This window comes from Triturus cristatus, chromosome 8 (assembly GCF_964204655.1).
Source record: "Triturus cristatus chromosome 8, aTriCri1.1, whole genome shotgun sequence".
Lineage (NCBI taxonomy): Eukaryota > Metazoa > Chordata > Amphibia > Caudata > Salamandridae > Triturus > Triturus cristatus.
Genome location: NC_140591.1, coordinates 1,184,030,128 through 1,184,042,802, shown reverse-complemented (window position 1 = coordinate 1,184,042,802; position 12,675 = coordinate 1,184,030,128). Strand labels below are relative to the sequence as shown.

The 12,675-nt window shown below is 48.4% G+C and overlaps 1 protein-coding gene across 1 annotated transcript in view; it reads right to left on the bottom strand.

Annotated features, from left to right (window-relative positions):
- The window catches only part of LOC146805589 (E3 ubiquitin-protein ligase HERC2-like), a 1,563,844-nt gene that overhangs the window by 1,252,839 nt on the left and 298,330 nt on the right, over positions 1–12,675 (bottom strand). Inside the window, 2 exon segments of the mRNA XM_085622871.1 lie at positions 8,421–8,576; positions 8,939–9,123. Of these exon segments, the coding sequence (XP_085478997.1) occupies positions 8,421–8,576; positions 8,939–9,123 (341 nt within the window).

The window sequence follows — 12,675 nt, the reverse complement described above, 5'->3', positions numbered from 1 at the left end:
AGGCAAAAGTGGGACAAAATAAATAATGATGAGGAGGGACCACCCAAAGGGCTGACAGGTCTAACACGGTGGAAGTCTTAGCTGAATGGCTGGAGAGAGCTGCCAACTAACTTGCCCCCGCTAAGGCAGCCTCGCAAAAAAGACACTAACCGTCTGACCCCTGGTACAATGATAGGCTTAGGATGCCTAAGCAGGCGTGTCACCGTCAAGAGCAATTATGGAGGGAAAACCAAGTAGAACAAGAAAAAATCCTATATAGAAAAAACATTAAAGATTATAAGCTTGCACTAACAAAGGAAAAATCTAAATATTGTACGCACAAAATTGAGAATTCTTCATTGGGAGAAAGTGCCATCTTTCTTGCATGGTATGCCCCCCCTTTTTGCTGAATTGCTGAATGTACTTTGACTGAGTGTGCCCTAGACTCCTGCCAATCAGGTGCCCAGGGCCTATGTTCCTTCCCTAAAACCTAAAACCCAAATTGGCAAACCCTGGCAACATGTCAGCCCCTGGTAAATGGTACCCTAGGTACCCAGGGCCTTGTGACAAGGGAAGGCCTCTAAGGGCTGCAGCACATATTGTGCCACCCTTAGAAGCCCTGTACCCTAACACAAATACACGCTGCCCTTGCAGGCTGAGTGTCTGGGTACAAGACAAAACAAAGAGTAGACATGGCACACATCTCTGTGTACCATGCCCACAACCTACACTGCCCTGGTATACATCAGCCACCCCTCTAGCTGGGTGCCCTATGTCAGTGGTGGGGGCACAGGATCATGATCCCTGTGCCCCTACAGTACCCATGTCCATTCCTGGGCACTGTAAGTGCAGTGCTGCCATTTAAGAGTATATGGTGCTGGGGGCTCGTCAAACACGAACTCCACAGCACCATAATGGCAACACTGAAGACTGAGAAGTTTAGTATCAAACTTCTCAGCACATTAAACCCGCACTGATGCCAGTGTGAGATTTAATGTACAAAGCACTACAGAGGACATCTTAGAGATGCCCCCTGACACCTAACCTACAATCCACGTCCTGTCTGAGAGGCTGCCTAGGCAGCCACACAGCAGACATGTAGCTCGACCCCTGGGTGGAGATCCCCCCGCTCTCCTGAGCCTGCAACAATGCACATCCTGGGCGAGGTGCTAGGTCTCCCCAGGATGGGCAGGGGAAAGCTCCAAAGGCATGCCACCTTTGTGAGCTTCCCCAGGCCACTTGCTCTACTCAGCAACTGGCCCCCACTGGTTCTGACCCCCACTCTGGCGGGAAGACTGGCCAGAAACTCCAAGTAAGGACAGGGGATGTGCCAGCCCTGCCAACCCCACCACTCAGGTGGGGGAGGCGAGGTGAAGCACATCTCCGGGCCCTCGCCATGTTGAAGATGGGGAGCCCTACCCAGTCAGGACTAGGCCACTGCCCCCCTCCCACAGGAGAGTGGCAGAATAGGGGGTGTACCCACCCCAGGACAGGGACCAAGTGGTCCCTGCCCTTTACCTACCTGTAACACCCCTAAATCTAGTATTTAGGGGCACCCTGAACCTTCCTTCCTCGGATTCCAGATTTTAAACTAACAAAGAAGAAAGAAGACCTGCCGTGCAGCTGCTAAGAAGAGGAAGACACCAACTGCTTTGGCCCCAGCCCTACCGGCCTGTCAACCCTCAAACCTGCTCCTGCTAAATCCCAGCACCTCCTGCGGCCAGCAACCTCACAAACCCCGGAGGACCTTGCTACCTTGTGACTCTGAGCACCTGGGACTCCCATGAGAAGTGGCTCTGCTCAAAGCAAGTTTCTAACCCCCGGCATCAGCCCGGAACCGCGAACCCTGCACCAGCCAAGCCTGGCCTGTGCCAGAGTGGACAAAGACCCCGAGGACGTCCCCCCGGCGACTGTGACCCCGAATCCGGCACCCAAGGACCCACCTCGACGATCCTGATGACGCCTGCAGCCTCAGAACCAGGGACCCCCCCCCCTAACCGCGATCAACAGAGGGTAAGATTTCCCGACATCAAAAGGCACCCCTGCACCCGGCGCCCTGCGGCCCCCTGTGCCCGACTCCTATCCTCCAACTACCCTACCTATCCTCCAACTACCCAACTTACCTCTCGAAGTGGTGGTGGCACCTGAAGAATCTTCGTCCCCGAGCTTGCAGCCTTTGTTCGTCCTTGAGCTTTCCCATTGAAATCCATTGAGCGCCCGAAGGCTCTAAAGCACCCTGCACCCAGCCGCCCGAGTGGCCCTGGCTGTGCAACTTCTACTCCTACATACTTCCCCATTTGCCCTGAGCAAGTGACCAGGAGGTCAGCTCCCACCACCGAGTGGCCTGCTAGTCAGCAGCCACCAACCAAGGCCCCCCTGCCTCCCATAGGATAACATTGGGCCTAACTCACTCTGCACCCGGCTGCCCCTGTGCCGCTGAGGGTGTAACAATTGTACTTACATGACCCTGGGAGACCCCTGAGTCTATGCCCAGAACCTTAACTCTGCCAGTCGAGTACTTACCCAAAAGCCGATAACTCACTCTTCTTCCATAGGGTAACATTGACTGGCTTCTTTTGAAATTTCTTCCAAGTGTGGAGTTTCTAAACTTTAAAATATTCACCTAAAATCAACCGAGTAACGGAAACGGAAATACTCACCTGCTATTAGGAGGGATCCCGGTGCTGGATCTTGGTGCCCAGCACTGGGCCTGAAAAGTACTTACAACCGTACTTACCACTAACTCAATTTTATCCCATAGGAAACCATTGACTGTTTTTCCGTGAAATTTCTTCTAAGTGTCGATTTTTGCAAACTAAGAAATATTCTTTAAAAATCGTACCCACTAGATGCCCCAGTACTGAGCCTAGGAACCCAGCACTGGATTACAAATGTAGCGAGAACATACTTTACCCGTAACTTGAATTTTCTCCCATAGGAAACCATTAACTGTTTTTCTATGAAATTTCTTCTAAGTGTCGATTTTGCAAACTTATAAATATTCCTTAAAAATCGCCTGTGTATCTTAAATGCAGTTTCTCAACTGCTTACAGGTGGTACCCTAGTGCTGGATCTAGGATCCAACACTGACCTAGAAAAAGTAACCATAACCCCCACTTACCTGCTAGGTGAATTTCCTTCCATAGGATAAGATTGGTAATTTGATTAGCAAAAGTTTCTAAGTGTCAACTTTTAAAATAGCAAACTATTGCTTCAAGATCACAACAGTAACTAAAACGAATTTACTCACTAGTTTCCAAGAACTGTCCCAGGACTGAATGTAGGATCCAGTCCTGGAGTTAGAAAAGTAATCCTGAAAGTAATCAATTGCACATAACTTAAAATTCCCATTGAGCTCAATATATTATTGTGTTTGAAATTGTGTTGCCTATAGCAACAAAACTGTAACTATTATCTGCAAAAGTCAATTGCCTATTGCAAAGTATTTAACTAAAGCATCTCATTCTGAGAAAGTATATTTTGATACCTATGGTTGGTTCTAAAATAAAACAACCATATATTTTTATATACAAACCATTGGCCTAGAGTTCAGTTCTTGAGTGTGTGTGACCATTTGCTGACTGAGTGTGTACAACAAATGCTTTACACTGTCCTCTGATACTGCCTTACTGCTCGACCAAGCAACTACTTTAGAGAGTAAGGTTATATCTAACTTTAACCTCTGCCAAACCTCTGGGGACTGTGGACTCTGTACACCCTGTACCTATTTGGGAACAGTATATACAGAGCCACTTTCTCACATTCATCTGCTAAAGAACTCTTCAGGTTAGTGCAGCAGCTGTCTACCTCGCAGGCCAGGGAGGAGCCAGAGGGCTCCCAATTGTTTTGTAATCAGTTAGCTACCTTTATTCATTCTAAGATCATATACATCCATGCAGAATGAACCCCTAATATGTCCACTCAGTTAAATACCACTAGCTGGCCCCAACTGACACCTCAAGGGATGTCAAAACAACTAGCTCAAGGTTTATCCGTTTTTCCAACGCTCTCCCCTAAGATGACAGAACAATATCTTCTTACAACTAACTCAGGATCACCTCTGGAAGCGTGCCCACCAGGAGTTCTTCACTTGGTGGCCAGCACAATAGCCTATCCACTCTCCAAACTAATGAATAAAGTTATCATATAAATGCTGTGCCCAATAGCGGCCATGTTCTCAGGCAAAACGCCACTAGGTTAGGAACATGATTTGGGAATAAAAGCTTTGACTTAATATTAAGGGTTTAAATATAGACCAGAGGCAGATATCATAGAAATACGTGGTACAAATACAAGGGAGCAGATTGAATCAATACGCAAAAATAATAGATCAATAGGGCAAAACCTTTAGTTAAAAAGCATAACCATACCTCAGCAGTCATCACCCATGCCATAACAACACCTCCTATATAGACTCAACTCCGTCCCAACCACACACCCTGCACTGTGTAGCTTGATTTCCGTGTTGGTAAACAGTTCAGTGCCAACACAGGGGTAATAAAGCTCTATACAAATGCTACAATACTACAAGCGAGTAAAGGCTGTGATTGGAAAACTTGAGAAGCAACACCCCTGCCACCAATATATTTATGGTCAAAGTTAGGGGGTGTTTAAAGTGACCAGCATGCAGGTCTCAATGAATGTCAGCTTCATATACGGATAGCGGCAAGGTGTGGGCGACATCTCTGCAATGTTGCCAGTCAGAAAGACGAGACCAACTGCCCAGGAATCAGCCAGGCTAGACTGTGACCAGCCATAATGTGGTAGGGGCTAGTTTTTTGTTTCCCTGGCTGGCTGGCAGGCAGGGCCCACCATAATTTCATCTTCCAATACTGCAAAAGGCAGATTCCAGGCTATATTCTCAAAATGGGAAGGGGGAGAGCAAATGAACCAATTGCCTTGGATTCATCAAGGCTAACAAGAGCCAGTGCGACCAATCTTAATGTGTAGGGTATGATGCCACCGCTTTGCATAACTTTAGCCTTAATCCTAAAAAAGTCAGATTGCAGCTCCTATCTCTACAAGGTGAAGGGTCGACAGGATGGGACCAAGCCCCCAAAAATCAGAAAGACTATCCCAAGACATGACAACCTGCCTTAAAGTAGTCAAAGGGTGTCTAGTTTACCAGCACTGTGCCTGTGCGGCCTAAGGTTCGTTCTTGCATAACCAAAAACAGACCAAGGCTCTGCTCTCATAGATTCATTTATTCTACGGAGACTGGTGAAGGATAGATTACCAAAAAGAATATTTATGTGAACATGGGAGTCGTATAGCAGCAGACAGCTGTTTAAAGCTAATTTACTTGGGAAACCCTTAATGCTGGAAACGTTTAATATTCAATTCAGATTGCACAAATATAGCTGTGCAGCATAGTTTTACACTGGCATTCCACTTTATCAAACAAACAGTAAAGATGATTTTACAACAAGCTTTGTTTGGAGCTAAAACACAAATTAACTTGGGCAAACTTACCACGTAAGTTGTCCATTTCCATCACCAGTTCTTCACTATGTAGCTTTCTTTCCTGGTGAACATACCCTAGATACTTGTTCTTTGAACTAAAGGAAGAGTTGTCGCGCTAAGTGCAAAGTGCTCTGGCCTTGCAGGGTGGAGCGGGGGGTCTTCACTGGGATTGTTAAAGGGGCACTGTGCCTTCTAATGTCAATAAAGATTAATTACCTGCATGTCCCGTAACAAATGCAAGCCCGCTTGGCGCTTAATAGTGTAAGTCTCGGAGGACAAGTTGCAGCAGCAGGAGGGGAGGAGGCTTCGGTCTCTGGGGGAGCACGTGCACACAAGCAGGGTCAGTTTCAGTGACTCACGCGCTTCATGAAACGGCGGAGGGCGGATGTTAGGTATAGCTAAAAACTACCAAATAATAGAATAATAATGTCAGAAACAAGATTCACAGGCTTGTGTTTAATTGCGCTTCCACTGCTTGAAGTGAGTGAACACCAGGGACTTTCCAGCTATGTGGAATGTCTGCAGCGTGTGTTTAAAAAAAAAAAATTTAAACTCTCGTTGCCAAACTAGGTTCCCGGACGAAGTGCACAAGTTTTCTGTCAAAAACCGGCTCCCCCATTCTATCGGCTGCTTTGTGCTGTGAACTAATGGAAGAGTTGCCGCGCTAAGTGCAAAGTGCTCGGGCCTTGCACAGGGGGCTTCACGAGGATTGTTAATGGGGCACTGTGCCTTCTACTGCAAAGAAAGATTAACAAGCATTGGCCACGCGGGCATGAAAGTGAAACGGCCGCGCGGCCCGCGAAAGTGATCGCGATCAAGCGTGGTGAGCGAAGCGATCTGTGGTGGGGGAGGGGGGAGAAGCAGAGGAAAGACAGATGTCGGCTGCGTGCGTGCACGCTCGCGGGCACTCAAGCTAGAGGCCACCAAAAGCCTGTGGCAGCACTTTGAAAACCCACACACTAAATCTCTCGCAGAGCACCGCATGTGCTGGCTCAGCGAGACCTAAAAATGAAATGCAGCAATGTGTTTTTGAATCTGCACAACAGACTGTGCAGAATGTTTCAAACATGTGGTCAATTCAGAAATGTGACAGTGTATCTGGTGTGCCAGTCCAAGAGCAATGTGATATTTTTAGTTATTGTGAAGAACAGGGAAAGAAAAGTATGCTCTTAAAGTTGTGGACTGTAACATTTCTTAACGCTGAACAAATGCAGGTGCTTTTGCGCATTGAAAGATACTGGACAGAGGTCAAATAGAACACAATGTGATTTATCAGTGGGAGGAAGCAAATGTTATAAAGTGGCATATACAGACAGAAAGGAAAATGATACTTACCAGTATGCATCTGTTCTTCGCATGTAGAGCTGCAGAGATTCATACTTGTGCATAGATCGCCATCTGGTGTTGGGCTTGGATGCCTGCACCTTGTTGTTGTCATGGAAGAAGTCTTTTGTAGTCACAAGATAGGTGACTCCTCCCTTGGACGATAGTGCGCATGGGCATCGACTCCATCCTCAGATTGTTTTTCGCCATGAAGGGAAATGATGAGTTTGAAAGAAACAGAAAAGATGTCCAAGTTCCGTGTCCAAGTCGACGGGGAGGCCGGGGTCGACACCGGTCTGGGACACAACCAGCGTCTGAAGTGGCGGAGGGGGTCGTAAGAGGTATCGTGCCTGGGGAGGTGTCGTGAGGTCGTCCGCCACGGATCTGGATCCAGGCCTGGATCCCTGGGGGCACTGCAGCGCCACGGCAGGAGCCGCCGCCATCGAAGGCATAGAGCCCCCAGCCTAGTCCGCGGGGCTCGTAGGCGCGCAGGTAGAGTCGGGCTGCCCAAAGATGGAGTGGAGAGCTTTGTAAAATGCACAAAGCTGGGCCAGGGGACGTTCCGGCTCCCGGGAAGGGTGGGAAGCTCGGAGCTGTCCCAGTAGGCTCTGTGGGAGAAGCCTAAAGACCACGATCTTCCACGTCGCGTCGGCCGACGGACGGGGAGAAGGCGAAGAGCAACAGTGCTTCTTCACCTTCTTCTTGTGCTTCGACTTACCCGAAGACGAAGACTTTGATGAGGAGTGATGGTGGGGACTCAGCGACCGGTCCCGCGACCTCTCTCTTGACCAAGACCTTGAGCAGCGCAAAGCTGACTGCCGGGCCTCCAGAAGCTTTCGAGACCGCTCCCGCAAAGACTTCGGGTTCACGGCCCGACAGTCAGACCACGACTTCGGGTCATTCTTGCGCTCCAGGCACCAAAGGCACATGAGGTGCGTGTCCGTGACTGACATCAACTTGTGACAAGAGTCACAAGGCTTGAAGCCGGTCCGACGATGGGACATCCCTACGTGCACAAGGAGTCGAACAACCCGAAAAAGATGTAGACAAAAGTCAAAACATCACTAGTAAAAAATGACTACGGGTACCGCTCTCTCCGGATCTGCGTTGGCTGGCGCGGAAAAAGAAAGAACTGACGTCAGCGCGCAGGTGCGGCATCTAAGTAGACACAGCGACGTCATCCCTGTGATCACGACGCCGACGACGAACGCGGAGTCGACCAACGCCACCTACCGACACGTAGGGGTACTGCTGAGAAAAAATTCTCCGGATCCTGTCCGACGCCTGGGGGTAATTTTAAGGTAAGGCATCTATAACTAATAGTCTCTTTCAGGTAAAATTATTGCTAGACCTAATTTATATAAAAAACCTACCAACAAAACTACTCAGAAATACTTATGTTATAGCTTTAACATTTATTTCACAATACATGTAGCAGTTGCAATAAATATCAAATAAGGGCATGCATTTAAAAAAAAAAAAAGGGTTATGTTGGAATATACCACAAACAGATATTTAGAAAAGTTAATGCCTCAATATGCAATTAATTTGCAGTAAACTGTTTACTGTAATGTACTGTTAAAGATCAAAGGTAACATTCGACAAATTAACTATCAATTTTGATACAGCAATGCTAAATGAACAGAATGAGTTACCAGTTAAGTCTCCTTCCACAACACGAGATACTTCTGCAAAGTGTCTTTGACTGGTGGAAGCAATGCTGGTTGCCACAGGTAGAATGTCTCCAATGTGTGTGCACAAAAGAGCTGTGTATTTCTTCAGTAAGGAGCCAACACCCAAAAGTTCAGGACCTAAATACACAGTGAAAAAAACACTCCATGAAACGAAGTCTTGATGTAGTTCAATTTCAGACAAGGACTAGAATTTCAAAGCACTTCACTTTAAGGACGAAGGAAGTTAGCCTTTCCAAGCCACAGCTTCAGTACCCTGGCCCAAATCTCAAGAGCCTTAGTTATGCCCAGAAGAAAATATCCTGAATCCTGATGTCCTGTACCAAATTTGAGTGCCTCTTAAATGATTCTGACAAATAGACAGTCTTTAGACCATTCATTGTTGCAACATGGTTAACAAATAATATACATGGTCAGCACTGAAAAATTGACTTATATTGTTGTTTTGAATATGAATAAGCCAAAGTTTAACAAAAACTTACTGTACGAGGTAGAAAGTTGACCGACTCCATCGCCTGGGTAAAGTTTGCTGATTAGCAAACGCTGAAATCGCAGCAGCAAGTCCAAAGAGGCGGATCGTTCTTTACTGCAATGTTCGTGGTCCAGGCAGGAAGAGATTCGACGGGCTACATCTTTCAGCTTGGCTATAGTCTGAGAGGCAATGTTTCTGGTTGAGAATGAACAAAAAACAGATAAGTAAAAAGGTAGCAGGTTTTGTGAGAAAATTAAAATGTTAGGTCTTTGGTATATTCTACAACAGAAACAGATCTGTTCCAGTGTTAGCACAGACAAAATAATCTTCACCAAATGCATATAGCTCGTAAATGGATATCATGCAATAGAAGCAAAATATATAGAAATTAAGTGGAAATATTTAGACTTCTTCATACCTATAATTCTTTATATTAAACAGCAGGGACGGAGAGGGGCCGCAAGAGCATTATAACCTTGAAACATTAAAGACCCATCATTTTTTAAAGTGTATTCAACAATATTTCTCAAGCATCATCTACCTGGTGAGTTTGTATTGCATGGCACAAATCTCTAAAAAACGCTCTATAATTTTGAGGAATAGGCCGAACATTAATCCACAGAATGCACTGCTTTCAACGAGTGAGCTCTTTAAACTGCTTACCTTTGTTTTAAGTATGACTTTGACTTAGTTTCAAATACAAAAAAAAATCTTTCTTTGACGTTGAACTTAAAGCTAAAGTCAATCATATTCATAGGATAAAAATAGCAGCCAAGGGTTGTGGTCTGATTGGGAATTGGGTGAGACACAGATCCCCTGAGCTCCGTGTTCCCGTGGGCCTTTAACTCGTCTACAGGTCGATTAAATAGGGCTCACCAGTACCCAGTGCCACCACTGCTACAGAGTGGGGGTTCACTCGCTGAACTACACCAAAGTAGCCCGAGACACCGATGAAGATACATTTCGGCCTCAACACGGCCTTGGGCCGGAGGGGAGGCACAATCTTGTTCCCTTGACGCAGCACTGCTTCTCCTGTGGCACCGGCACTATTGGGCACAGCTGCAGACAGGGAGAGGTGACCCCTGTGAGGAACCACTAAACCAGTCGGGTTGCTGCTAGGACCCCTTACGAAGGAGACTCCCTTCATTGCCGGCCCCGAGAGGCCTTGACCTGCCTGCTCTCATCGCGTGAACAGGGATCGCTCTGAAATTGTGGCCCCAGAACCCCCTGGTGTAAGAAAGTGGGTTCCTGTTGCAGTAACCCCCCCCCCTTTTTTGCCTAATAGCTGATACACTTTTCCTTGTTGTGCCATGGGCTCCTGCCAATCAGGTGCCCAGGGCCTGTGTTCCTTCCCTAAAAACTGCCTAACAGCCAAAACCCAAATTGGCAAACCCTGGCCACATGTCAGCCCCTGGTAAATGGTACCCTAGGTACCCAGGGCCTTGTGACCAGGGAAGGCCTCTAAGGGCTGCAGCACTCATTGTGCCACCCTTAGAGGCCCTGTACCCTAACACGCACCCACTGAGTTTTCAGGCTGAGTGTTTGGGTGCAGGACAAAAACAAGGTCGACATGACACACATCCCTGTGTGCCATGCCCATCACCTACACTGCCATGGCATACATCAGCCACCCCTCTAGCTGGGTGCCTTATGCCAATTGTGTGGGCACAGGAGCAGGAGCCCTGTGCCCCTACAGTACCCAGGTCCATCCCTGAGCACTGTAAGTGCAGTGCTGCCATTTAAGAGTACATGGTGCTGAGAGCTCGTCAAACAAGAGCTCCACAGCACCATAATGGCAACACTAAAGACTGAGAAGTTTGGTATCAAACTTCTCAGCACATTAAACCCGCACTGATGCCAGTGTGGGATTTAATGTACCAAGCACCCCAGAGGGCATCTTAGAGGTGCCCCCTTAAACCTAACCTACAATCCACGTCTGCTCTGAGGCTGCCTAGGCTGCCACCCAGCAGACATGTTGCTGGACCCCTGGTTAGGAGAGCCCCTGCTCTCCTGGGCCTGCAACAATGCACATCCTGGGCGAGGTGCTAAATCTCCTCCCCCAGGATGGGCAGGGGGAAGCTTCAAAGGCATGCCGCCTCTGTGAGCTTCCCCAGGCCACTGCAACCCCCCACTCTGGCGGGAAGCTTTGTCCAGAAACCCCAAATAAGGACATGGGATGTGCCAGCCTGCCAACCCCACCCCTCAGGTGGGGGAGGCGAGGTGAAGCACATCTCCGGGCTCTCGCCATCTTGAAGATGGGGAGCCCTACCCTATCAGGACTAGGCTACTGCCCCCCTCCCACAGGAGAGGCAGGATAGGGGGTGTACCCACCCCAGGACAGGGACCCATTGGTCCCTGCCCTTCACCTACCTGTAACGCCCCTAAATCTAGTATTTAGGGGCACCCTGAACATTCCTTCCCCAGATTCCAGATTCCAAACTACAAAGAAGAGCAAGAAGAAAGAAGACCTGCCCTGCAGCTGCTAAAAAGGGGAAGACACCAACTGCTTTGGCCCCAGCCCTACCGGCCTGTCGACCCTCGAAACTGCTCCTGCTCCAACCCGGCATCTCTTGTGGCCAGCAATCTCACAAACCCTGGAGGACCTGGCTACCTTTTGCCTCTAAGCCCCTGGGACTCCCATGAGTAGAGGCTCTACTCAAAACCTACCTCTAATCCCTGGCAGCAACCCGGAACCGCGAACCCAGCACACTCTGCACCAGCCAAGCCTGGCCAGTGCCGGAGTGAACAAAGACCCCCCGAGGACGACCCCACGGCGACTGTGCCCGAGTCCGGCACCCAAGGACCTCCCTCGACACTCCTGAAGAAGTCTGCGGCCTCAGAACAAGGTGCCCCCCCTACCGCGATCAACAGAGGGTAAGATTTCCCGGCACCAAAACGCACCCCTGCACGCGGCGCCCCGTGACCCCTGTACCCAATCCCGGGGTACCTACCTATCCTCTAACTACCCAATTTACCTCTCGAAGTGGTGGTGGCACCTGAAGAGTCCTCGTCCCCGAGCTTGCAGTCTTTTTCTAAACCGGAGACTTCCCATTCAAATCAATTGAGCGCCCGAAGGCTCAAAAGCACTCTGCACCCAGCCGCCCGAGTGGCCCTGGCAGTGAAAACTCTACACCTACCTACTTCCCCACTGGCCCTGAGTAAGTGACCAGGAGCCCAGCTCCCACAGCCGCGTGGCTTGCCAGTCAGCAGCCACCAACCAAGGCCCCCCTATCCCTCATAGGATAACATTGGGCCTAACTCTCTCTGCACCCGGCCGCCCTAGAGTCGCTGAGGGTGAACCAACTGTACCTACCTGACCCTGGGGAACCCCTGAGTCTATGCCCAGAACCTCAACTCTGCCAGTCGAGTACTTACCCTTAAACCGATAACTCTATTTTTCTCATAGGGTAACGTTGACTGGCTTTTTCCTGAAATTTCTTCTAAGTGTGGACTTTTCAAATCTTAAAATATTCACCAAAAATCAGCCGAGTAACTAAAACACTCACCTGCTCTTAGGTGAGCTCCCAGTGCTGGATCTTGGTGCACAGCACTGACTCTGAAAAATACTTACAACTGTACTTACCCATAACCCAATTTTCGACCATAGGAAATCATTGACTGTTTTTCTGTGAAATTTCTTCTAGATGTCAATTTCTGCAATCTTTAACTATTCTTCAAAAATCGTATAATATCTGAAAACGTAATTACTTACCTGTTTTGGATAAAGGCCCCAGTACTGAGTCTAGG